This window comes from Mobula birostris, chromosome 32 (genome assembly GCF_030028105.1).
Source record: "Mobula birostris isolate sMobBir1 chromosome 32, sMobBir1.hap1, whole genome shotgun sequence".
NCBI lineage: Eukaryota > Metazoa > Chordata > Chondrichthyes > Myliobatiformes > Myliobatidae > Mobula > Mobula birostris.
The window spans coordinates 7133043-7157050 of record NC_092401.1 but is presented as its reverse complement, the minus strand read 5'-3'; the positions used below and the strand labels follow the sequence as shown (position 1 = coordinate 7157050).

The following is a 24008-nucleotide window of genomic DNA, read 5'->3' as shown; positions in this document are numbered from 1 at the left end:
GTGTTAGAACATGCAACCAGGAATGAAAGGGTTACCATATGAGGAATGTCTGGCAGCTCTTGGGCTGTATTCCCTGGAGTTCAGGAGAATGAGGGGGGATCTCATAGAAACATTCTGAATGTTAAAAGGCCTGAACAGATTAGATATGGACAAATTATTTCCCATGGTAGGGAAGTCTAGGAGGGCATGACTTCAGGATTGAAGGATGTCCATTTAGAACAGAGATGCAGAGAAATTACTTTAGTCAGAGGGTGGTAAATCTGTGGAATTTGTTGCCACAAGCGGCTGTGGAGGCCAAGTCATTGGGTGCGTTTAGGGCAGAGATAGATAGGTTCTTGATTAAGCAGGACATCAAAGGGTATGGGGAGAAAGCAGGGGAGTTGGGATGACTGGAAGAATTGGATCAGTCCATGATTGAATGAAGGAGCAGACTCAATGGGCCGAATGGCCTACTTCTCCTCCTATATTTTATGGTCTTATGCAACCCATCAGGTCTACTCCATCTTTAACCAATCAATCGCTGCCTTAAGTACAATCAATGGCTTGGCCAGCACAACTGTCTGGTGCAACATATTACACACTTTTACTATCCTCCTCTGCTCAATTTTAAAGGGTCACCCCCTTATTTTGAGACTGTGCCCTCAGATGCTAAACTTTCCTTCTAATGGAAACGTCCTTTCCACCTTCACTCTACCTACAGTGGCATGCAAAAGTTTGGGCACCCCTGGTCAAAATTTCAGTTACTGTGAATAGCTAAGCGAGTAAAAGATGAACTGATTTCCAAAAGACATGAAGTTAAAGATGACACATTTCTTTAATATTTTAAGCAAGAAAACTTTTTTATTTCCATCTTTTACAGTTTCAAAATAACAAAAAAGAAAAAGGGCCCGAAGCAAAAGTTTGGGCACCCTGCATTGTCAGTACTTAGTACCACCCCATTTGGCAAGTATCACAGCCTGTAAATGCTTTCTGTAGCCAGCTAAGAGTCTTTCAATTCTTGTTTGGGGGATTTTCGCCCATTCTTCCTTGCAAAAGGCTTCTAGTTCTGTGAGATTCTTGGGCCGTCTTGCATGCACTGCTCTTTTGAGGTCTATCCACAGATTCTCGATGATGTTTAGATCAGGGGACTGTGAGGGCCATGGCAAAACCTTCAGCTTGTGCCTCTTGAGATAGTCCATCATGGATTTTGAGGTGTGTTTAGGATTATTATGTAGAAGCCATCCTCTTTTCATCTTCAGTTTTTTTACAGATGGTGTGATGTTTGCTTCCAGAATTTGCTGGTATTTAATTGAATTCATTCTTCCCTCTACCAGTAAATGTTCCCCGTGCCACTGGCTGCAACACAAGCCCAAAGTATGATTGATCCACCCCCGTGCTTAACAGTTGGAGAGGGGTTCTTTTCATGAAATTCTGCACCTTTTTTCTCCAAACATACCTTTGCTCATTGCGGCCAAAAAGTTCTATTCAAAAGGTTCAAAGGAACACCTAAACATGCCTGATGCATTTTGGAAACAATTCCTGTGGACAGATGAAGTTAAAATAGAACTTTTACTCACTTAGCTATTCACAGTAACAGAAATTTTGGCCGGGGTGCCCTATTACGTAACCGGCAACAATGAATATCAATTGAGACAGGTTATATAAAAACAACCAAACATTTATTAAACACAGATAAACAATAAAAAACAAACGAAAACTTTAACCGGAAATTAACCGCTATGCGGACATTCTACAAACCGTCACTCAGTACTGGTTCTTAAAGCGGTAAATGCGAAAACAGTTCTTAGAGTGGTAAAGTCAAATACAGTTCTTAAAATGGTGAATTCTAAAGTCCAACAGATTTATACATTCAATTGGGAGAGACTTCTCTGGAGAAGGATTTCTTCATAGACGCATCTTTCCTGCTGGTTCTGTCCAAAAGGATTCACAATGACGGAAATAAACAGCTTAAAACAACTGACCTTTCTTCTGGCGAGCAAATCCTGCATGAACTACCTTGCTCTTTTGGCAGGAGTTATCTTCGATGCAGGTCGTTACCTCTTCAACGAAGACTCAATAAGGTCGATCCTTCGTTAAACTGCCAAACGATACCAACTTCTCTTAATCCTTCAGGTCCTGTACTTCGATAAAGTCTTCACTCTCCAATACTACTGAAAAGGTACATCAACAAATCTGGCAAAAAAGGATAAACTGCCAATCCAGCACTATTGTACCTTAGAATAAAATGTAACACTCTGTTTTAAAAATGAAACTGTGTCATAAAACAAATACACAACGTAACGGAAACACTGACTAACGTTCTAGCTGGAAACCTAACTGCGTCACCTTTTGTACCCATGGTGAACATGTCATCACGTGACCTCACATCAGGGGGAAAATTACATCAGGTGACCTCCAAATGAACATTACATCATTCTCACAAGAAAGTCACAAGATCTCCTTGAGGTATGTAACAGCCCAAACTTTTGCATGTCACTGTATGAGTATTTAGTAGGTTTCAATGAAATTCCCCCTTATCCTTCTGAACTGTAAGTACAAGCCCAGATTAACAAAAGCTTCCCATAAATTGCAGGTGTGGAAATATATCTGTAACCCTGAAGTCTCTATGAATTTATAACTTTTGTAAAATGTAATGTGACAAAATGGAACTTGTGAAATCACAGAATGCTTTGTGGTTTGTTGGTTTGTTTAGATGGAAGCCTTGCAAGAGTGAGTGTGATTTATAGCAGGATATGTTTTATGTCAGGGAGTCTTTTGACAGCAGGGCATTGCTATTGAGGGGAGAAGCCTCAAAAGACAAATGGGCTCGGTAAAGACAAATGCAACTCATTTAAGATGGATGCAGATGAGGAAAGAATGCACGTAAGGATGAATTACTCTAAACGTATAAAAATGTTCTGTTTTGAGTTGCAAGATTGAAACTAGCTACCAATGACTCAACAAATGGAGGTAGACTTTCCCTTATAAGAAATAACCGTGCTTATAATTTGATCCACTCTGAGTTTGTTGTAATCTATTATTATATACTTGGAAGACCTAACTGAATGGCATGTCACACTGGAATTATTCTTGTGAACCTCTATTGGACCCTCTCCAGGATCTGCTTGACTTTTCTTAGATAGGAGGCCCTAGATTGTTTACAATATTCCAAATACAGTCTGACCTATGCATTAGCTTCTTTACTACTGACTCAAACTGTCCCCACCTTTTTCTCCCTTCCTTTCTAGTCCTGAAGGAGACACTCAGCCCAAAATGTCAACCGTTTATTCATTTTCATAGATGCTGCCTCTTGGTGACTCCCTCCCACTGCTGGCCTGCAGGTTACTCTGGGCAAGATGTAGAACCTGCTTATACTCCAATCAGGGTCAGGTGAAACCACTGGAGCAGGTAGTGGATGGACATATGTGCAGCTGATGCATATCACAAATCCTAGTCACAAACCCACTGACACCAGGCAGACAGTCTCTGAGGAGTATTGATAATGGTGGGTGTCATCCATCCTGTTAAGACACTGCCCAGGAAAAGGCAATGGCAAACTATTTCTGTAGAAAAGTTTGCCAAGAACAATCATGGTCCATGATTGCCCACGTCATATGGGATAGCACATAATGATGATGATGATGAGATGCTGCCTGACATGTTGCTGAGTTCTCACATTTTGTGTGCATCATGTACAGACTTTCTTATGTTTAGGACTCCCAAATCCTGAACCTAAAGTCTCCAACATTCAATTTGCCTTCCTAGTTACTTACAGTACTGCACACTTTTTTCTGTCGTTACATAGAACATCTAGATACGACAAATATTCTGCATTTTCATTCTTCATACCAATGCAGAAAACCTCACATTTTTCCCCACAAACTGCTAAGCTTATCCCAAATTATTCAATCTATCTTCATTTGTAGACTCTGCATCCTATTCTTTCCCATCCAACCTATTTGTGTATCATCCTCAAATTTTAACTACAGCACACCTAAATCACTAATATGGATAATAAATAGTTGAAGCCTTACTGTAGTTTTATGACACTATTAATTACTGCCTGCCAGCCTCAAAATGATCATTCTATTTTTCCTACTGTTGGCTAATCCCTAATGTTATATTATGTCATCACTGTGTTGAACATTGTGAGTATGCCACATTGTTTCCTGGTGTCATCACACAGAGCAGTCAGTGACCACATCTCCTTAACTTTCAGGATGACTACAGATAAGGATAGGTATGCTACTTGTGAGAGAGTTTTAAATTGGAGTAGGGCAAATTATGAGGACATTAGGCAGGAATTAAGAAGCATTAATTGGGAACACCTTTTCTCTGGCAAGTCCACATCAGACATGTGGATTGCATAAAGTGCAGGAAAGACATGTGCAATGTGTGGATCTATTTCTTTTAGAGCAATGACTCACCCTAGCACTACATATGGACTGATAACTGTGCATTCATCTGCTGTCTACTCATGAGCATTGATCTGTTCCCTCTCACATCCATGTGAATACACCAGTTAAAGCTACATCCCACGTGCAGGCTTTTATTCAATTGATATGTAGTTGCACAGACACAACAAATTGGTGATGAGTACAAACCTGAATGTTAGCGAATATCACCAATGGCACTGACAGTTACAGGATGACAGACTTTCTGATGCATTACGAGACAGGCTTGTATGTGCTCTGCATAGTCAAAGCACTCAAAAGAATCTACTATTTGATCAAGAATCCTTTGGAAGTTCACCTTTGCTTCTCCAGATCCTCTTGCAGTTAGCCCAAAGCTATATAGACAAAAATCACTGTCGTGATTATGATCTTAGTCACGGGAGAGACACTGAAGCTGATGAGATAAGTCTTTATTCATCACAAACAGGAATTCTCTTGGGAGACCCTCCCCGTAGTCTCCCAAACTGAAATTACATCAAGATTTTGTCTCCTTAAGGACAATGCTAACAGTTGGTGGTTCAATACGATTTCAATAACTGCAATGACATCAGTATTTTGTGAAGAAAACAGTTCCATTGAAATACATGTTTACAGTAGGAAAATATTTTAACAGATAAGAGGAACTCAGCAAGCCCAGGCAGAATATAAGAGTACAGTTGACATTTCAGGCTGAAGCTCTTCAAATGGTTTCGGCCTGAAACATCAACTGTACTTTTTTCCTAGATGCTGCCTGGCCTGCTGAGTTCCTCCAGCATTTTGTGTGTGTTGCTTGGATTTCCAGCATCTGCAGATTTTCTCCTGTTTGTAAAGGCTCAATCACCTTTTTTTGGGAGAAACTAACTTGTTTAAAGTACAGAGATCCCAGATAGCCAAAATTAATGCAGCGAGAGCTGACTCTTGAGTACACAAGTATCACAACTATTGATTGAGCAAAATGCCTGTGACCATACTTAGTATGCTAAGTGACTCTATCCATCTGGTCTGCAAACTTCCTTGAACTTAGTCACAATGGTGCAAAGTGACTGAGCCATAGTACCTGGCTGGATGCAGCCAATTAACACAACTCCATTGTCTTACACCGGGCTGACACATACAAGAACACCTGGTGGCCACTTCACTTTACAAATCTAATTTGAGCAACCAGAGCCCTGCTGTGGGCCAGCTGCCTGTCATCTGTAGTGCTCTGTAGACCGTGCTGCCCATTTACCTGATTACTTCAGAGGATCTATCCTGGGCCCAGCATACTTATGCAATCACTGCAACTCCATCATGGGCATTAGCGCCATTATCAAGGACATCGTCAAAAGGGGGATTCTTCAAGGGAACTGAATCCATCATTAAGGACATGCCTTTGTCTCATTACTACCAACCAGGAGGAGGTATAGGAGCCCGAGGACACATATTCAATGTTTTAGGGAGATCTTTACCGTGGCCATCAAGTTTCTGAATGGCACATGAACCCATAAACACTACGACACTTCCTTTTTGTACTATGTTTTTATACTTTCTACTGTAACTTAGTAACTTTTTATACATTGCACTGTACTGCTGTTGCAAAACAAATTTCATATATTCTATGATAAACCTGATTCTAATTAGAATATCTGCTATATTCACATAATTTCATTACTCCCGAATTTAACACAAAGAACAGCAGATCATTTAACACAAGCAGAATTTGAGATACTACCCAATAGATTGCAACTCCTTTGCAAAACAAATTTAAATACATGATATACAAACACAAAAGATTAAGGTGTCTACCACACTAACAGACTTTATTAGAAAAGAACCTCAACACAAACATAACATAGCTTAGAAGATATACAGTTACAATTAAACTTTGCAATACTTGACCATATAAAAAGCATAACAGACCCAATTATAAACCCAGATTGCACTCACTAACTGAAGTTCTCTTGCTGAAACAAGATATTTAATATCAAATTTTGCTGTTCTTTCAATATTCTGTTTTTCAAAAGGGACAGATATTCTTTCATTTGCCAGCCACAGTATTTTTTCCCATTTGTGCCAACCTTTACAAAAACATGCAGAGACAAGCCATGCATAAGGAAGCTTAGAATATTTAAGGACTTACAGAACTAGTGTTTTCAGTTTGGGTCACTCTTCTACTACCTTACCACAGAGCTAGATATTTAAACAAATATGGTCAAGTTTCATCTATAAATGTGTCTGGGCTTCAAATGCAGGTTGCACTGGAGATCAAGTTTGCCCAGCCAAAGGTACAAGAACAAATCATTTCAAAGTTTTTGATAAAGTTTGCATATATACATACAACAATTAATAGTATTTTACAATAGTCTAGCACTGTTGGAGAGTGGTAGTGGGTTTATTCCTGCAAATTATACAATGAGAAGATTTTCAATTACTACCACCCGGTTAGGAAAAATATTGTCCAAATTACTTTGCTGTACAATAAAACATCTTTAAACTATACCAATCTTCTTGTCCTTTTCTTATGAAGATTTTATAGGACATTGATGCATGAATTACAAAATACCACATGCAAAATTATCTGTTGAAGCAACTTGTCAACTCCAAGGTGAAAAATATATTTTCCAAGATTGAAACCATGTAATCAAGAAGATTTCATTCAGAAAATAGTTTTTTAAATGTGCAGTTCCTTTATAGTTTCGCGCCCAGGAAATAATTTACCAATCCGTGCTCACAAGGCTCCACAAGTAATCACATATGAAACTGTCAGAGTGCTTCGTTGAATCAATGTTAATGGGCTGCGCTACACCTGCTCCAAAGTGAACTGAAATAAAGTTAAGGAAAATTTGCACTCTCGATTCAAATGTTCCACTTTCTATGACTTCAATAGACAAAATTAATGGAATTAAAAAGCATTATATTGACCCGGCTGGTGGCGTAGTGGCATCAGCGTCAGACTTCGGGACGAAAGGTCCTGAGTTCGAATGCAGCTGGTTCCCCTGCACTTTTTCCATCCGTGCTGGGTTACGAGCTGGTGATCTCTTTGGCAATGGCAAACCACTGCTGTAACTTGCCTCGTACGCGGTTCCCCACTACGTCAGAGAGGTGTGGAGGGAAATCGTCCGCTAACCGGAGAAACTCCGGATGCAACGTACATTTTTACCTTTATTAAAATACAAAAAAAACTAGTGCAATGCTTTATCTAAAGAGAATTTAATCAATTTTTTTGATGGCAGCCGAATTATTTTTGTGAATACAGTACAAGAAATCGGGGATATGGAACATAATTTTCAAATTTCTCAAATTTGACTGGCATATCAGAAGAGTAGCCAAAATCAAACCCCAAATGGACACAATATTAAAATATAAGTTTCAACCAACTTTAATCCCAGTTGGCAAATTACAAAACATCAAACCCCTTCCTCTTAAAAAAAACACTATTCTTCCCTCATGACCATCATGCACTCTCAAAATTCATTTGCCGCATTATCATATTGCAGCACCCTGGTCACTGAGTAGATTGTAGTGGCAAAGATAATGGTTAATTTTAGGTGTGAGCACTGGGGTGGGCGGGGGGGGGGTCTCAATTTCTGCAGAGGCAAGGACAGCTGAGGACAAACCTTGTTTGTGGTGAACAGAATTTTACAAAGCAGCATAAAAATCTGATGCTCATTCCAGCAAATTAAAGAAATTAGTTAGGAACTAACTGATTTTTATTTCTGGTGCAAGTTGTGATGTTATCCTAAGTTTAGGATAAGTTTATGAACACAGAGCTGTTACTTTAAGATACCAATTTAAAACACATAGAAGAGGATTTGCAGCACGTGAACACCATCACAGACCATTAATACAGTTAAAATCCATTAATTTTGTATTAATTGTAACTGTTAATTGAAATTAAATGATAGTGCTAATCAAATCTTATGGCATCACTCTTACTTACTGGTCTTTAAAGTACTCAATTATAGCCAATATCTTAAAGATATTGGTCTAAACCACAATTTCCATTATAATTTTAAGCTCAACCATATCACTTAACTGCAAAATAAATTGTTTGATTCTTTTCTCTTTGCCATGTATTGTTGCTTTCTGTGGCATCTTAGATAGTCGACAATGGGATTTACTGTAATGATATCTGATATGGACAGGCTGTCTTACAAGGTTAAACAAACTAGACTTGTACCTTCTGAAGCTTAGCAGAATGGGAGGCAACTTGACTGAAAAAAAGAGATCCTTATGGGAAATCAAAGGGGTTAAGCATAGTGAAATCTTCAACCTATTGCTTTAAAAATTTTAAATCTGAAATCAAAAGGTGTTTACTAATGATGGGATTAAGAAGTTAAAGCCAGTAGATAAATATATATTACAGTAAGAATCCCAAAACCATTTTCTATCCCAACTCATTTTCTCATTGAAATTCCTCAAATCTTTTACTCTGGAGTTTTAAATATCTCCAAAACTACTGCTCAGTTTAGCCCCTCACCTGCTTTCATGAACGCCAGTCTAGGAATAGTTTTCATCTAGTTCCTCATAAAGTTAACTTTGTAGTCGCATGTGAAAGGATACCGCCTCTTACAAGGGAAGGATCACAGTCATAGTCCCAAATTATCTTAGTGACCTTGTGGAAGATGTGAGCCAAGTACCTATGCAAACCATATTTAAATACAAGTACTTCATCAAAAACATGTATTGTCAAACAATGTCAATCTGATGGATTATATTTCTGGCATATAGCAAGCTCTGTCACATTTCCAAATGGAAAACCAAGAAAGCCATTTCATCACTATACAAATAGATTACCTTGAAATTTCTCAATTGTTTGGAAAAATGAAAATAATCCCAACTGATTAGTATAAAATGCTCATCGCCTTAAATCAAAAGGTTACTAGTGCATCTGGAGATCAGATGCTCATGTTAAAGTACACCAGTTAAGTAGAGGACATTTCTTCTGTGATCTACAACCACCATTCTCCATCACAATATTTCCCCAAACACTCAGCAGGCTATTGGGAATTATTTATCCTTGCTGTGGACAAATAGCCAGTTCATCTTCTTCCACGTCATTCAAATAGCATAACATTACTTCATCGGAATAAAATACAAAACTTAATAAAGATACATGAATATTTTGTAATCTTTATTACTTAGAACATTTTAAACTTACTTAGTAGATGGAATAATCACTGTTGTATCTTCATCTACCTCCTCTTCCATTACAGCGATTTCCTTTTCAGAATTGTCAAGCTCCTCCAGCTCTTTCTGTAACAATGTGACTTTTATATATTAAGGAAAGTAAATAGTAATTATTATTGCAAAACTGCTCTCATTTTATGGGAGCTGGATTCACTTAATGGTTTGCAAATAGGAAAAAAAATAGGACTTACATTTACATTGTGCTTATTAGATTAAAATCCCAGAAGCAGCTGCAATTTATATTTGAAGAGTACCAAGTTATTTAACTTAGTAGTATTGCAATAAAACTTATGGACGTCTAGCTCAGCCAATCTGGCCTTTCAGCCAGCAAGCACACAACATCCTGTGATTCCATGATAACTTTCATATTCTAATCTAAACAGTGTTAACAAAGGATAGCTTCACAACTTGCACCAGAAATAGGGGCCCGCCATTTCACACCTTGTGCCATTCAATTAGATTGCAGCCAGTGTTTTAATTCCATATCACTTTCATACACTGACCCAGCATACACACAACCCCCACGTTACGGAATGACTGTGGGAGGGGGGAGGGGTGGAAAGAATGAGAAAATTGAGTTCCTAGGAAATGGGCTGTATTGTGATTCTCCTTAACCTGAACTTATCATCTGCATATGCATCAACAAACATGCAAAGCTGGAAAAAATACATTTACTTACTTTTGTCCCTCAACATAAATTTGGTGAGAGCATATATTATTCTGCATCTCAAATTTTTGAATTTCCGTGACCTGAACACAGGAGTTACCCACATTCAGCCTCCACAGACCTCCATCCAAGGCAACGAACTACAAACATTCATCAGCCTTGGAGTATAGAAATTGCTTCAGCTAGGTTCCAAATGGTGAACCCTTTAAATCGAGACTCTTATCTGGCATCTCAGACATCCGATCCAGGGAGATCTGGAAGATGAGACCACACATATCCCAGCTGTAGACTTACTAATTCTATACAATGGAGCAAAATGTCTGTAGACATAATTATATCCTCTAGTAAACAAACCATCATAGTATTTTGTTTCCTAATTGCTTGCTGCACCTGCATATTAACTTGCATTGATTTTTCCTCACCATCCATCCTCACCACATTCTACAGAGGTTGTATTGAGAGCATCCTGAGCAGCTGCATCACAGCCATGTTCGGAAATTGCACCATCTCAGATCGCAAGACCCTGCAGCGGATAGTGAGATCAGCTGAGAAGATCATCGGGGTCTCTCTTCCCGCCATCACAGACATTTACACCACAAGCTACATCTGCAAAGCAAACAGCATTATGAAGGACTCCATGCACCCCTCATATGAACTCTTCTCCCTCCTGCCATCTGGAAAAAGGCACTGAAGTATTCAGGCTCTCACAACCAGACTATGTAACAGTTTCTTCCCACAAGCCATCAGACTCCTCAATACCCAGAGCCTGGCTGGACACCAACCTACTATACCCTGTACTGTGCCTACTGTCTTGTTTATTATTTATTATTATTTATTGTAGTGCCTGCACTGTTTTGTGCACTTTATGCAGTCCTGGATAGGTCTGCAGTCTAGTGTAATTTTTGTGTTTTTTCTTACATAGTTCAGTGTAGTTTTTGTATTGTTTCATGTAGCACCATGGTCCTGGAAAACGTTGTATCATTTTTACTGTGTTCTGTACCAGCAGTTATGGTTGAAGTGACAATAAAAAGTGACTTGACTTGACTTATACAAGAACACCTAGATTCCTCCAAATACCAACATCTTTCTGTCTCCGGTCATTTAACAACTTTCATAAGCTAACTGTTTTACTGGGCTTTGTATCTCAAACATGGATATATTATATTTAATTCATTCATCCAAATCACTCATATAAATTGTGAACTGACCTCAGCACTAATACACGCTGCACCCAAGTTACAAGTCTAACACAAAACTACCCATGCATACTGCAAACTCTACTTAATCACCTAGTCAAAGATTTCTGAAAGTCCAAATATCCCAGTAATTGAATTGCCCTTATCTTTTCTAATTTAGTCTCAACAAACTACACTGAACGTGACTTCCATGTTGACTCTACTTATTCCTTTATTTATTCTCCTTCCTAACTCTTAATTTTCCTTTCTACATCAGATCAATTCATCTCTGTAGTGCCCAGTTTTTGCTGTTGCTACTTTCTAAATTGGGTGACTATACATGTTAAGTATCAGCTTGTAAGAAATGTTCAAAAATCTATGGAATTTGGAAGATGATCACCAATCATCTCCATAGCAATCTTTTTCCAAATCCTGAAGATAAATGAGTTGCTGAGGATGTCCGTCAAATAAATTTCTCCCGTGCTGCCAATTTCTGAGTTCCTTATTCATTTTCGTTCTGTACATTTTCACCATTTCGCAAAAATTTTCCTGTGAGGATAGACAAACTGTTTAAATTCCTATGCTTTTTCCTTCCCAATGTAATTTCTCCTGCATAAATTTGTAAGAGACTCACATTGAGTTTAGTCTATCTTTTCCTTTCTAATTTTGTTTTTGTGTCTCTCACTAACCTACTCTTATATTCTATTTTCCCTTTCCAATGTCAATTCTTTGATCTGTCTCCTGAGTTCTGAAATACATCACAATCTTCAATCTTACTACATTTTCTGGAAACCCATTACAAACTTTTTCCTTTGATTCACTAACCACATTGGTTTTCTTTACCTCAGAGATGTATTACTTGAAAACTAAGTATTAATTCCCAAACGTTAGCCATTGCTTGTTTGCTGTGTTATACGAGGGGTGATTGATAAGTTTGTGGCCTAAGGTAGAAGGAGTCAATTTTAGAAAACCTAGCATATTTATTTTTCCTACATTTACACACTTGGTCTAGCAGTTGTGGAGCATATGGATCCCCTCTTTGTAGAAGTCGGTGTCTTGGACCTCCAGCAAGTGATCCACAGCAGGGGTGATTGATAAGTTCGTGGCCTAAGGTAGAAGATGAGTTATTAACTTCAAACTTTCTGCATTTTCACTCAGAGTTGAACTGCACATGCATGTAACAAGAGCTGTACAACTCATTTCCTTCTACCTAAGGCCACGAACTTATCAATCACCCCTGCTGTGGACCACTTCTAGAAAGGGATCCGTATGTTCCACGACTGCTGGACTCAGTGTGAACATGTAGGAGGAGACTATGTTGAAAAATAAATATGCTAGGTTTTCTAAAATTGACTCCTTCTACTTTAGGCCACGAACTTATCAATCACTCCTCGTAATGCCAATGTATCAAAGCTGGCTTCCACTTTATACCCTTGTAATTGTTATTTTATTTAAATTCTATAAAGTTCTATAGAACTTTGACAAACTTCTATAGATGTGCAGTGGATGGTATGTTGACTGGCAGCATCACAGCCTGGTATGAAAACACCAATTCCCTTGAATGGAAAATCCTACAAAAAGTAGTGAATACAGCCTAGTCCATCATGGGTAAAGCCTCCACACCATTGAGCACATCTACATGAAGTGTTGTTGCAGGAAAGCAGCATCCATCATCAGTTACCACAACCACCCAGGACATGCTCTCTTCTCATTGCTGCCATTGGAAGGTACAGGAGCCTCAGGACTCACAGCACCAGGTTCAGGAACTGTTATTACCCCTCAACCATCAGGCTCTTGAAGGAAAGAACACAACTTCACTCACTCCATCACTGAAATATTCCCACACCTAGGGACTCACTTTCAAGGACACTTCATCTCTTGTTCTCAATATTCATTGCATAATTATTTATTTATTTGTTGTTGTTTTAATAATTATTTATCATCTTTTTGTATTTGCAGTTTGTTATCTTTTGTATTCTGGTTGAACACCCAAGTGGATGCAGTGTTTGGATTTTATTATGGTCATTACTCTATTATGGGCTATTGTGGGCACGTGGCCAAGTGGTTAAGGCATTCAACTAGTGATCTGAAGGTTGTGAGTTCAAGTCCCAGCCGAGGCAGCGTGTTGTGTCCTTGAGCAAGGCACTTAACCACACCTTGCTCTGCGACGAAACTGGTGCCAAGCTGTATCAGCCCTTGTCCATTCCTTGGACAACATCGGTGTCATGGAAAGGGGAGACTTGCAGCATGGGTAACTGCCAGTCTTCCATACAACCTTGCCCAGGCCTGCGCCCTGCAGAGTGAAGACTTTCCAGGCGCAGATCCATGGTCTCGCAAGACTAACAGATGCCTTAAATAAATTAAACTCTATTATGGATTTATTGAGTATGCTCACATCAAAATGAATGTCAGGGCTCTATATGGTGACATATATGTACTTTGATCATAATTTTACTTTTGAACTTTGAACAAGAGAAGCAGGATTATGCAGGAACTCTAAAAAATAGCTATGCCACAGAGAACAATCTGTTGTTCTGCTCACCAAACAAGTCTGAGAGCACTAGAGAGAGTGGAAAGAAGATCTGAGGATTTTGACAACCGAAATATTATTAGATGGGTAAGAAATTTTGAGACTTGGACAGAGTGAATAGGAATGAGTCACAATACAGACTAAAACTGTGAAAGTGGTTTAGTTAAAAGCTTACTCCTCGGATGGGGCTTGTCTGTCATGATTGGCAGCTCATCAAGCGGAAGAAAAACTCTGATCTCAAATCTCCGCTGCCTGTGGCTAAACTCATTCATGGGGAAGGCTTCGGGAGTAAACTCCAAGGGAAAAGTCTGGAGCTAGAATCCCTAAAGCAGTCCAACGTTGAGCTCAATGCTGACTGGCAACTCCTGTGATGCCGCTGTTGGTGCTTGGAATGGAAACAATGCCTTTGAACGCAAAGTCCTTACCAAAAATAGTGAATTTTGCCCAGTCCACCATGGGTAAAGCCCTCCCAACCACTGAGCACATCTACATGAAACCCTATCATAGGAAGGCAGCATCCATCATCAGAGATCCACCACCCAGATCATGCTCTTTTCTGACTGCTGCCATCAGGTAGAAGGTACAGGAGCCTCAGGGCTCACACCACCAGGTTCAAGAAAGGTTACTACGCTCAATCATCAGGATCTTGAATAAAAGGGGATAACTACACTCAACTTCACTTGCCCCATCATTGAATGTTCCCACAACCAATGACAAGCATGGGAAAATCTGCAGATGCTGGAAATCCAAGCAACACACACAAAATGCTGGAGGAACTCAGCAGGCCAGGCAGCATCTACAGTCGACATTTGGTGTCCAGATCCTTCAGCACGACCATGCCTTTCTTCTGCCTCTCTTCTTGAAGAGTAGAATGATATTTGCAATTTCCAGTCTTCCATAACCATGCCAGAATCTAGTGATTCTTAAAAAATCATTACTAATGTCTCCACAATCTCTTCAGCCACCTCCTTCAGAACCCTGGCTTGTACACCATCTGATCCTGGTGACTTATCTACCTTCAGCCTTTCAGCTTCTCAAAAACCTTTGCTCTGGTAATGGTAACCTCACACATTTCATAACTCCTGACACCTGGAACTTCCATCATACTGCTGGTGTCTTCCACAGTGAATACTGATGCAAAATACTTATTCAGTTCGTCTGCCATTTCCTTGTCCCCCATTACTACCTCTCCAGCAGTCCAATATCCACACTCACCTCTCCTTCACACTTTATGTATCTGAACTTTTGGTATCTTCTTTAATCTTACTGGCTAGCTTTTGTATTCCATCTTTACCTTTTTAATGACTTCTGTTGGTTTTTAAAAACTTCCTAATCCTCTAACTTTCCATTAATTTTTATTTATTATATGCCCTCTCTTTGGCTTAATACTGGCTTTCATTTCTCTCAATAGCCACGGTTGTATCATCTTGCCTTTAGAATACTTCTTCCTCTTTGGGATGTATATATCCTGTGCCTTCTGAATTGCTTCCAGAAATTCCAGCCATTGCTGCTCTGCCTCCACACATGCTAGTGTTTTTTTCCAATCAATTCTGGCCAACTCTTCTTGCATGCCTCTGTAACTTCCTTTACTCCACTGTAATACTAATATATCTGACTTCAGCTTCTCCTTCTCAAATTTCAGGGTGAACTTGATCATATTATGATCCTTTGCCCCAATGAGTTCTATTACCTTAAGCAGCTCTAATCAATTCCAGCTCACTGCATACAACCCAATCCAGAACAGATCTCCTAGTGGGCTCAACCACAATCTGCACAACCCTTGCAGTTCCTTAGCTCTACCCACAATGATTCAACACCTTCTGACCCTATGTCACCTCTTTCTAATGATTTGATTTCATCTTTATTTGACAACATGGCAACTCGGCCCCCTCTGACTTCCTGCCTGTCCTTTCGATACAATGTGTATCCTTGGACATTAAGCTCCCAGCTCTAATCTTCTTTCAGCCATGATTCAGTGATGCCTACGTTATACATGCTAATCTGCAACTGTGTTACAATTTCACCTACCTTATTTCTGCACGCATTCAAATATAACTGTTGGTGCTGTACTTTGTCCTTTTTGATTTTGTCCAACTTTTATGCTGCAACTTATCCTATTGACTGCAATTTTGCACTATCAACAAGCTCTGCTCTCTACATATTGCCTCTGTAAACCAGCTACCTCTTCTTCATCCACCTTTCCTATGATCATTCTTGCATTTAAATATATGCAGCTCAGGACATTTGTCACACTATGCTCAACCTTTAGATTCCTAACTTTGTCTGAGGTCTTACTAACATCTGCCTTCATAACATCTCCGCTAAATGCTCTGGCACTCTGATTCCCATCACCCTGCAACTCTAGTTTAAACCCCACCGTGTAGCATTAACAAACCTTTCCGTTAGGATATTAGTCCCCCTCCAGTTCATGTGGCATCAAGTACCACAGGTGTAACTACCTCTCTATACGTCCTATTGATCACCCTCTCAGCGTCCCAAATGATCTGGAGTTCATCCACTTCCAACTCCAACTCCTTAATGCAAATTATTAGAAGCTGTAACTGGTTGCACTTCTCAGAGTGCACCTCTGGATGTACATAGGGACACTGGAGGCCTCCCTGCCTTCCCACATCCCACAAGAGGAGCATTCAACTATCCTCCCTGGTACAGTATATCTACTGTCCTAGATAGCAGATATAAAGGGAAGGGGGGGGGGGAAACTTAATCTTGAGCTTTTCTTTTCTTTCTCTGACTGAAGTCTCTCTTCTCTGAAGCCTCAATGAGCTAAAGCCTCAAAATCATCACTGACTCTGTCCACTAAGACAATGGCTGCTGCTCTTGCTAATCAATCCCAAATGCCAATTGGTCACTGGTCAAAGCTCTTTTTTCACTGTAGCTACTCACTGTTGGCTTTTCTACTCAGGCAGGAGACCTGAGTGAAATCCACTCCTGCTGATGTCTGGTCTCTGCACACTGAAGTCCTCCATAATTATTATAAGTCTTTTTAATACACAACTTCCCATATGATTGCTTTTTCATCTAACATCCAGGTTTTCAGCAGAAAATCTTGGCAGAAAATACTCCAAACATCACATGAAGATTAGTCTATCAACTGTTGGAAATCCAAAATAAAAAGCAGTCACTGCTAGCTGGCCAGGCATAATGTGTGAAGATGCATTGGTTTGAAATTTTAGCTCCACAAATTAAAGTTAGAAAAAAAAATCATAACTCCTCTCAAAAGATGGTGCTGATGTTGAACAGCTCCAAATTGTTGTTTTATTACAGAGGCCTTAATGGTACTGGAAGTTAATCTCTAACCAAAATCTAGAAAGAGACATGGTTATGCAAGCTACTGAGCATTACTACTTTCAATGCCAGAGAAGGTACTAAAGTATATCTTAAGCTTAAAGTAGTAATAAAGGATATGCAAGCTCAGCTTCAGACTTAAAATTCTGTTGCTCAGTCTCATTCCATTTTTCTTTAATCTTCTTTAACTCCACTAAACTTTTCTCTCTTTCTTCTCCCACTTCAATAACCTTCTGTGCCACATGTTCTTGCGTTTGCTGGATCTCTGAAATTACAAAAACATGGACATACAACCCCTACTTTCAGGATGTTTTTGAAATTAATGTTAATACTTAAAAGCAAAAGATCACTCACTTCACACAATGAACATATGGTGGATTGTTGGGAATTTGAGTCCCATAGACATTATAGCAAAAATTAATGAAGATAAAATAAATATAATACGGGCAAGGTTAATGAATTCACATACTTTTAATCCTTTTTTTTCTTCAATGAAGTTATGAACAATAGGTGCTTGGGTTTGACCCTCATATCAGTAATTAAGAAGTGACATCTTCAAAGTTAACAAGTCTGCTGCTGTGAAAAAAACATGAAAACTGGGGTCCAGTTTCAGATGATTGCTATTTTGTGTTGTTTTAAGTCTATTGTCATGTACTGAGATACGTGAGAGCGCCATAGTAGTGTAATGGTTACAATGCTTTACGGTCCCAGCTACCTGGATTCAATTCCTGACACAGTCTGTAAGGAGTTTTTACTGTGACGGGATCCTGAATTACCCCTATGAACTGTGCTCGTTTACCCCTATTAACCGTGCTTTTGAAAAGAAAGAGAGAGAATTATTTAACATCGATATCTTGTTTTGAAGAGAGAGAGAGAGAGAGAGAGAGAGACGAAGACTAACTGTTGGACTGTCACTTTAAAGCACGAGGAAGAACTGGCTAACTTTTGGATTTCTGCTCAGTTGGAGATAGCACCGAGCAGCTCGTAAGTTGCTAAAGTGACTGAAGGCGTTATTTGATGGACACTCGATGTTATGATTTTCGGCAGCGTGTTAATACTTCTCAAGGACAGTTGGCCTGCTTGTTATTTTCTTACACAGAGAGAGGAAGGAGGAGTTATTTGAATGACAGTTGATGCTCAGCACAGGAAGATAAAATAGGAGGTCAGATGATATAGACCTCAGACACATGTTTTGGACACTGAATGAGCATTGTTCTGCCCGCAGAAAAGTGGGTTTTGGAGGATCGATCAGTCGCTCTTGCAGTAAAAAAGGAAAGGGGTTGACTGGTGGGGAGTTGTCCATGTGTCCACCCTCGCCTGGGTGATAGCTCCACCACAGAAAACCGGTCCCCTTTGTTAAAGTCACAGTCGGTGACTTTTAAAGGATTTCGAAGGACAACGAGATGATCGACGGCGTCAGCTCACCTGAAGACTCAAATCTCTCTCTCTCGTTCTCTCTCCGTCACTAAACTCAATACCACAAACTGAACTGAACTTTACTCATCATTGTAAGACTGTATCTTTTTACCCCTAGACTTAAAGCTTGGTTTATCATATATATTTCCACACTTACATATATATATACACACACACACACTCATTGCTAACCTGTTTGATTTATCTACATTTATATTACTGTATTGTGTAGTTATTAATAAATATTATTAGTAATAGCAATACTGGACTCCAAAGTGCTTTCCATCTCTGCTGGTTTTTCATTCTCGTCACGGGGTATGTGACAGTACCTTCTCCCCACAACCACGTGGGTTTCCTCCAGGTGCTCCAGTTTCCTCCCACAGTCCAAAGACACACCAGTTAGGTTAATTGGTCATTGTAAATAGTCCTGTGATTAGGCTAGTGTTAAATCGGGGATTGCTGAGCAGCTAGCTCAAAGGACTGCAAGGGCCTATTCTGCACATTATTTCAATAATATACTACTACATTTAATAAAAACAGATCACAGAATATTTTCAAACTGTTAAGAAAAAATTGGTCTTTAGATAATTTATTTGAAAGTCCTAATTTCTGTCTTACCTCTTAACTGCTGCTTCACACACTTTTCTACATCTAGGAAAGTATTCACTATTTTTGTCTGATATTTCATGGCATTCTGCAAATGCACCTCTCCATTACAACCAGAGAGGATAATCATCAGTTCATCTGCCAGAGCCTTAAACTCCTGGATCTGCAACTCCATTTTTCAATACATTTACACATCCTGAAAACAGAAGACAGTGTATTTTTTGTTTTGACCTTCATTGACAACAGCAACTCTATAGTTCCTTGATGTTGACTTTCCAAGAAATACTAGTTTCCCAATAATGCATAATAAATTCCCATTCTCCCACATCTCCAGAGGTCCATTTAATCATCTTTTTTTTGTGGGAAGGATGCAAAGGTAAGGGAAGGGGCTGATACCTTCACTCCCCAAGGTTGTGAGGCAAGGACAATGATACTAACCCATCTTCCTATCCCTCCCCACGAGGTCGAGGGGGGATGGGTTAGATATTAGCCCTCTCCTTGAGGGAGATGGCAACCTCGGGAGAGGTGTCAACACCCCCCCCGACAACCTCGGGAGAGATGTCACCACCCCCCAACCCCCCGGACAACCTCGGGAGAGATGTCACCACCCCCCAACCCCCCGGACAACCTCGGGAGAGATGTCACCACCCCCCAACCCCCCGGACAACCTCGGGAGAGATGTCACCACCCCCCAACCCCCCGGACAACCTCGGGAGAGATGTCACCACCCCCCAACCCCCCGGACAACCTCGGGAGAGATGTCACCACCCCCCAACCCCCCGGACAACCTCGGGAGAGATGTCACCACCCCCCAACCCCCCCGGACAACCTCGGGAGAGATGTCACCACCCCCCCCGAACCCCCCGGACAACCTCGGGAGAGATGTCACCACCCCCCAACCCCCCGGACAACCTCGGGAGAGATGTCACCACCCCCCAACCCCCCGGACAACCTCGGGAGAGATGTCACCACCCCCCAACCCCCCGGACAACCTCGGGAGAGATGTCACCACCCCCCAACCCCCCGGACAACCTCGGGAGAGATGTCACCACCCCCCAACCCCCCGGACAACCTCGGGAGAGATGTCACCACCCCCCAACCCCCCGGACAACCTCGGGAGAGATGTCACCACCCCCCCAGACAACCTCGGGAGAGATGTCACCCCCCCAACCCCCCAGACAACCTCGGGAGAGATGTCACCCCCCCCCCCAGACAACCTCGGGAGAGATGTCACCACCCCCCCCCCCCAACCCCCCGGACAACCTCGGGAGAGATGTCACCACCCCCCAACCCCCCCAGACAACCTCGGGAGAGATGTCACCACCCCCCAACCCCCCAGACAACCTCGGGAGAGATGTCACCACCCCCCCAGACAACCTCGGGAGAGATGTCACCACCCCCCAACCCCCCAGACAACCTCGGGAGAGATGTCACCACCCCCCCAGACAACCTCGGGAGAGATGTCACCCCCCCAACCCCCCAGACAACCTCGGGAGAGATGTCACCACCCCCCCCCCCCCGGACAACCTCGGGAGAGATGTCACCACCCCCCCCCCCGGACAACCTCGGGAGAGATGTCACCACCCCCCCCCCCCGGACAACCTCGGGAGAGATGTCACCACCCCCCCCCCGGACAACCTCGGGAGAGATGTCACCACCCCCCAACCCCCCAGACAACCTCGGGAGAGATGTCACCACCCCCCAACCCCCCAGACAACCTCGGGAGAGATGTCACCACCCCCCAACCCCCCCGACAACCTCGGGAGAGATGTCACCACCCCCCCAACCCCCCCGGACAACCTCGGGAGAGATGTCACCACCCCCCAACCCCCCCGGACAACCTCGGGAGAGATGTCACCACCCCCCAACCCCCCCCGGACAACCTCGGGAGAGATGTCACCACCCCCCCCCCCCGGACAACCTCGGGAGAGATGTCACCACCCCCCCCCCCGGACAACCTCGGGAGAGATGTCACCACCCCCCCCCCCCCGGACAACCTCGGGAGAGATGTCACCACCCCCCCCCCCCCCGGACAACCTCGGGAGAGATGTCACCACCCCCCCCCCCCCCCGGACAACCTCGGGAGAGATGTCACCACCCCCCCCCCCCGGACAACCTCGGGAGAGATGTCACCACCCCCCCAACCCCCCGGACAACCTCGGGAGAGATGTCACCACCCCCCAACCCCCCGGACAACCTCGGGAGAGATGTCACCACCCCCCAACCCCCCGGACAACCTCGGGAGAGATGTCACCACCCCCCAACCCCCCGGACAACCTCGGGAGAGATGTCACCACCCCCCCCCCCCAGACAACCTCGGGAGAGATGTCACCACCCCCCAACCCCCCGGACAACCTCGGGAGAGATGTCACCACCCCCCAACCCCCCGGACAACCTCGGGAGAGATGTCACCACCCCCCAACCCCCCGGACAACCTCGGGAGAGATGTCACCACCCCCCAACCCCCCGGACAACCTCGGGAGAGATGTCACCACCCCCCAACCCCCCGGACAACCTCGGGAGAGATGTCACCACCCCCCAACCCCCCGGACAACCTCGGGAGAGATGTCACCACCCCCCCAACCCCCCGGACAACCTCGGGAGAGATGTCACCACCCCCCCCCCCCCGGACAACCTCGGGAGAGATGCCACCACCCCCCAACCCCCCGGACAACCTCGGGAGAGATGTCACCACCCCCCAACCCCCCCGGACAACCTCGGGAGAGATGTCACCACCCCCCCAACCCCCCGGACAACCTCGGGAGAGATGTCACCACCCCCCAACCCCCCGGACAACCTCGGGAGAGATGTCACCCCCCCCCCCAACCCCCCGGACAACCTCGGGAGAGATGTCACCACCCCCCAACCCCCCGGACAACCTCGGGAGAGATGTCACCACCCCCCCCCCCCAGACAACCTCGGGAGAGATGTCACCACCCCCCCCCCCCGGACAACCTCGGGAGAGATGTCACCACCCCCCCCCCCGGACAACCTCGGGAGAGATGTCACCCCCCCCCCCCAGACAACCTCGGGAGAGATGTCACCCCCCCCAACCCCCCGGACAACCTCGGGAGAGATGTCACCCCCCCCCCCCAGACAACCTCGGGAGAGATGTCACCCCCCCCCAACCCCCCGGACAACCTCGGGAGAGATGTCACCCCCCCAACCCCCCGGACAACCTCGGGAGAGATGTCCACCACCCCCCCCCCCCAGACAACCTCGGGAGAGATGTCACCACCCCCCCCCCCCGGACAACCTCGGGAGAGATGTCACCACCCCCCCCCCCGGACAACCTCGGGAGAGATGTCACCACCCCCCAACCCCCCGGACAACCTCGGGAGAGATGTCACCACACCCCCCCCCCCCGGACAACCTCGGGAGAGATGTCACCACCCCCCCCCCCCCCGGACAACCTCGGGAGAGATGTCACCACCCCCCAACCCCCCGGACAACCTCGGGAGAGATGTCACCCCCCCAACCCCCCAGACAACCTCGGGAGAGATGTCACCCCCCCCCCCCAGACAACCTCGGGAGAGATGTCACCCCCCCAACCCCCCAGACAACCTCGGGGGGAGAGGAAAGTCACTCACCCCCCAGGCCAAGCTCGGGAGATGTCAACCCCCTCCCCCGCAATGTCGGGGGGAGCTGTCACTAACCTCGGGGGGGGGGGGCGAGACGAGGGAGAGTTTGCGAAAGGGCGGATGTTACATCTCCCCCCACGCTTGTCCGGCGTTGCCCGGAGGCAATGGAGGGGAGGGGAAGGTCGGCGTACCCGTGGGGATCGGGGTAGGGGCGGCACCAGGAGAGGCGGGTTACTGTCAGGACAGAAACAAGACGCCCGCTGTTTTACTTTTCTTTTAAACTCACCAACTACTGAGAAGTTAGTTCGCTGTTCTTTTCTAAACAACTTGTACCTCAGGCGCTGCCTCGCAAAGCCCGCGCGGCGCCCGCAAACATTCAAACGCTTCGCGCCCAACGGCTTTTTAAAGCAGGACCCCAGTGAGCTGACTACTCAACTGCCGCACTCGAAATAAATGGGACTTTTAACATTCCCCCCATTTCTCTAATTTTACATATTAATTCTCCGTTCAAAATATTCCTAGTCACCGTGTAAAAAGGGACATTGTGTTATTTTGTGGGCAAAATAATAGAGACCTAAAAACAACAACAACCACCTGCATTTCTATAACAGCATGCCGAGTTATGAAGCGATTCAATGGGTCAAACAGCGTCTGTGGTGGAAAATGGGCAGGAAATCTTTCATTACATAGTCCTTCAAGGTACAGAATCATTTTCAGGTGCCTCATGGATGGGCGGGTGCTCAATTTGAAGTCGATGGAGAGGTAGAGCAGTGGGAAAGCTTAGGGAAGGATTTCCAGAGAAGACTGCAGATGTAAGACGGGGAAATAAATACTTGGTAACCATGGCTGATTTGTCTGGCGTAAAGGTAAATGGGGGAAGATGAATGAGTGCCTTTGAGGAGAAAAGGGGAATATGCTGGAACTGTGAGGTGCAGTTGTTGGAAATCTTAAAATGATGCACAGAAAGTCAAGGAGCAACTGTGGAAAGTTAAAGCTGAGAAATGCTGATCAGGGACCTTACAAATAAGTCCCCCATTCTTCTTTAAATGTGCCTTTAAAAAACTTCTCTATCCACCTCAGAAAAGAGGCAACTACTTATGTATTTATTGGCCTACATTGTGGAATAGGCCCCTGGAGCCGCACCAC

At 43.5% G+C, this 24008-nt stretch overlaps 1 protein-coding gene across 1 annotated transcript; it reads right to left on the bottom strand.

The window, feature by feature from the left end:
* Positions 1-4819: 4819 nt before the first annotated feature.
* Positions 4820-23248, bottom strand: spc24 (SPC24 component of NDC80 kinetochore complex). Its single transcript, XM_072248095.1, has 6 exons — positions 23149-23248; positions 19294-19477; positions 17381-17524; positions 9553-9658; positions 8955-9031; positions 4820-7212 (listed from the first exon to the last, which is right to left on the bottom strand). The coding sequence occupies exons 2-6, from the start codon at positions 19454-19456 to the stop codon at positions 7106-7108; spliced, it is 597 nt and encodes a 198-aa protein (XP_072104196.1). The 5' UTR covers positions 19457-19477; positions 23149-23248; the 3' UTR covers positions 4820-7105.
* Between the last annotated feature and the right edge of the window lie 760 nt (positions 23249-24008).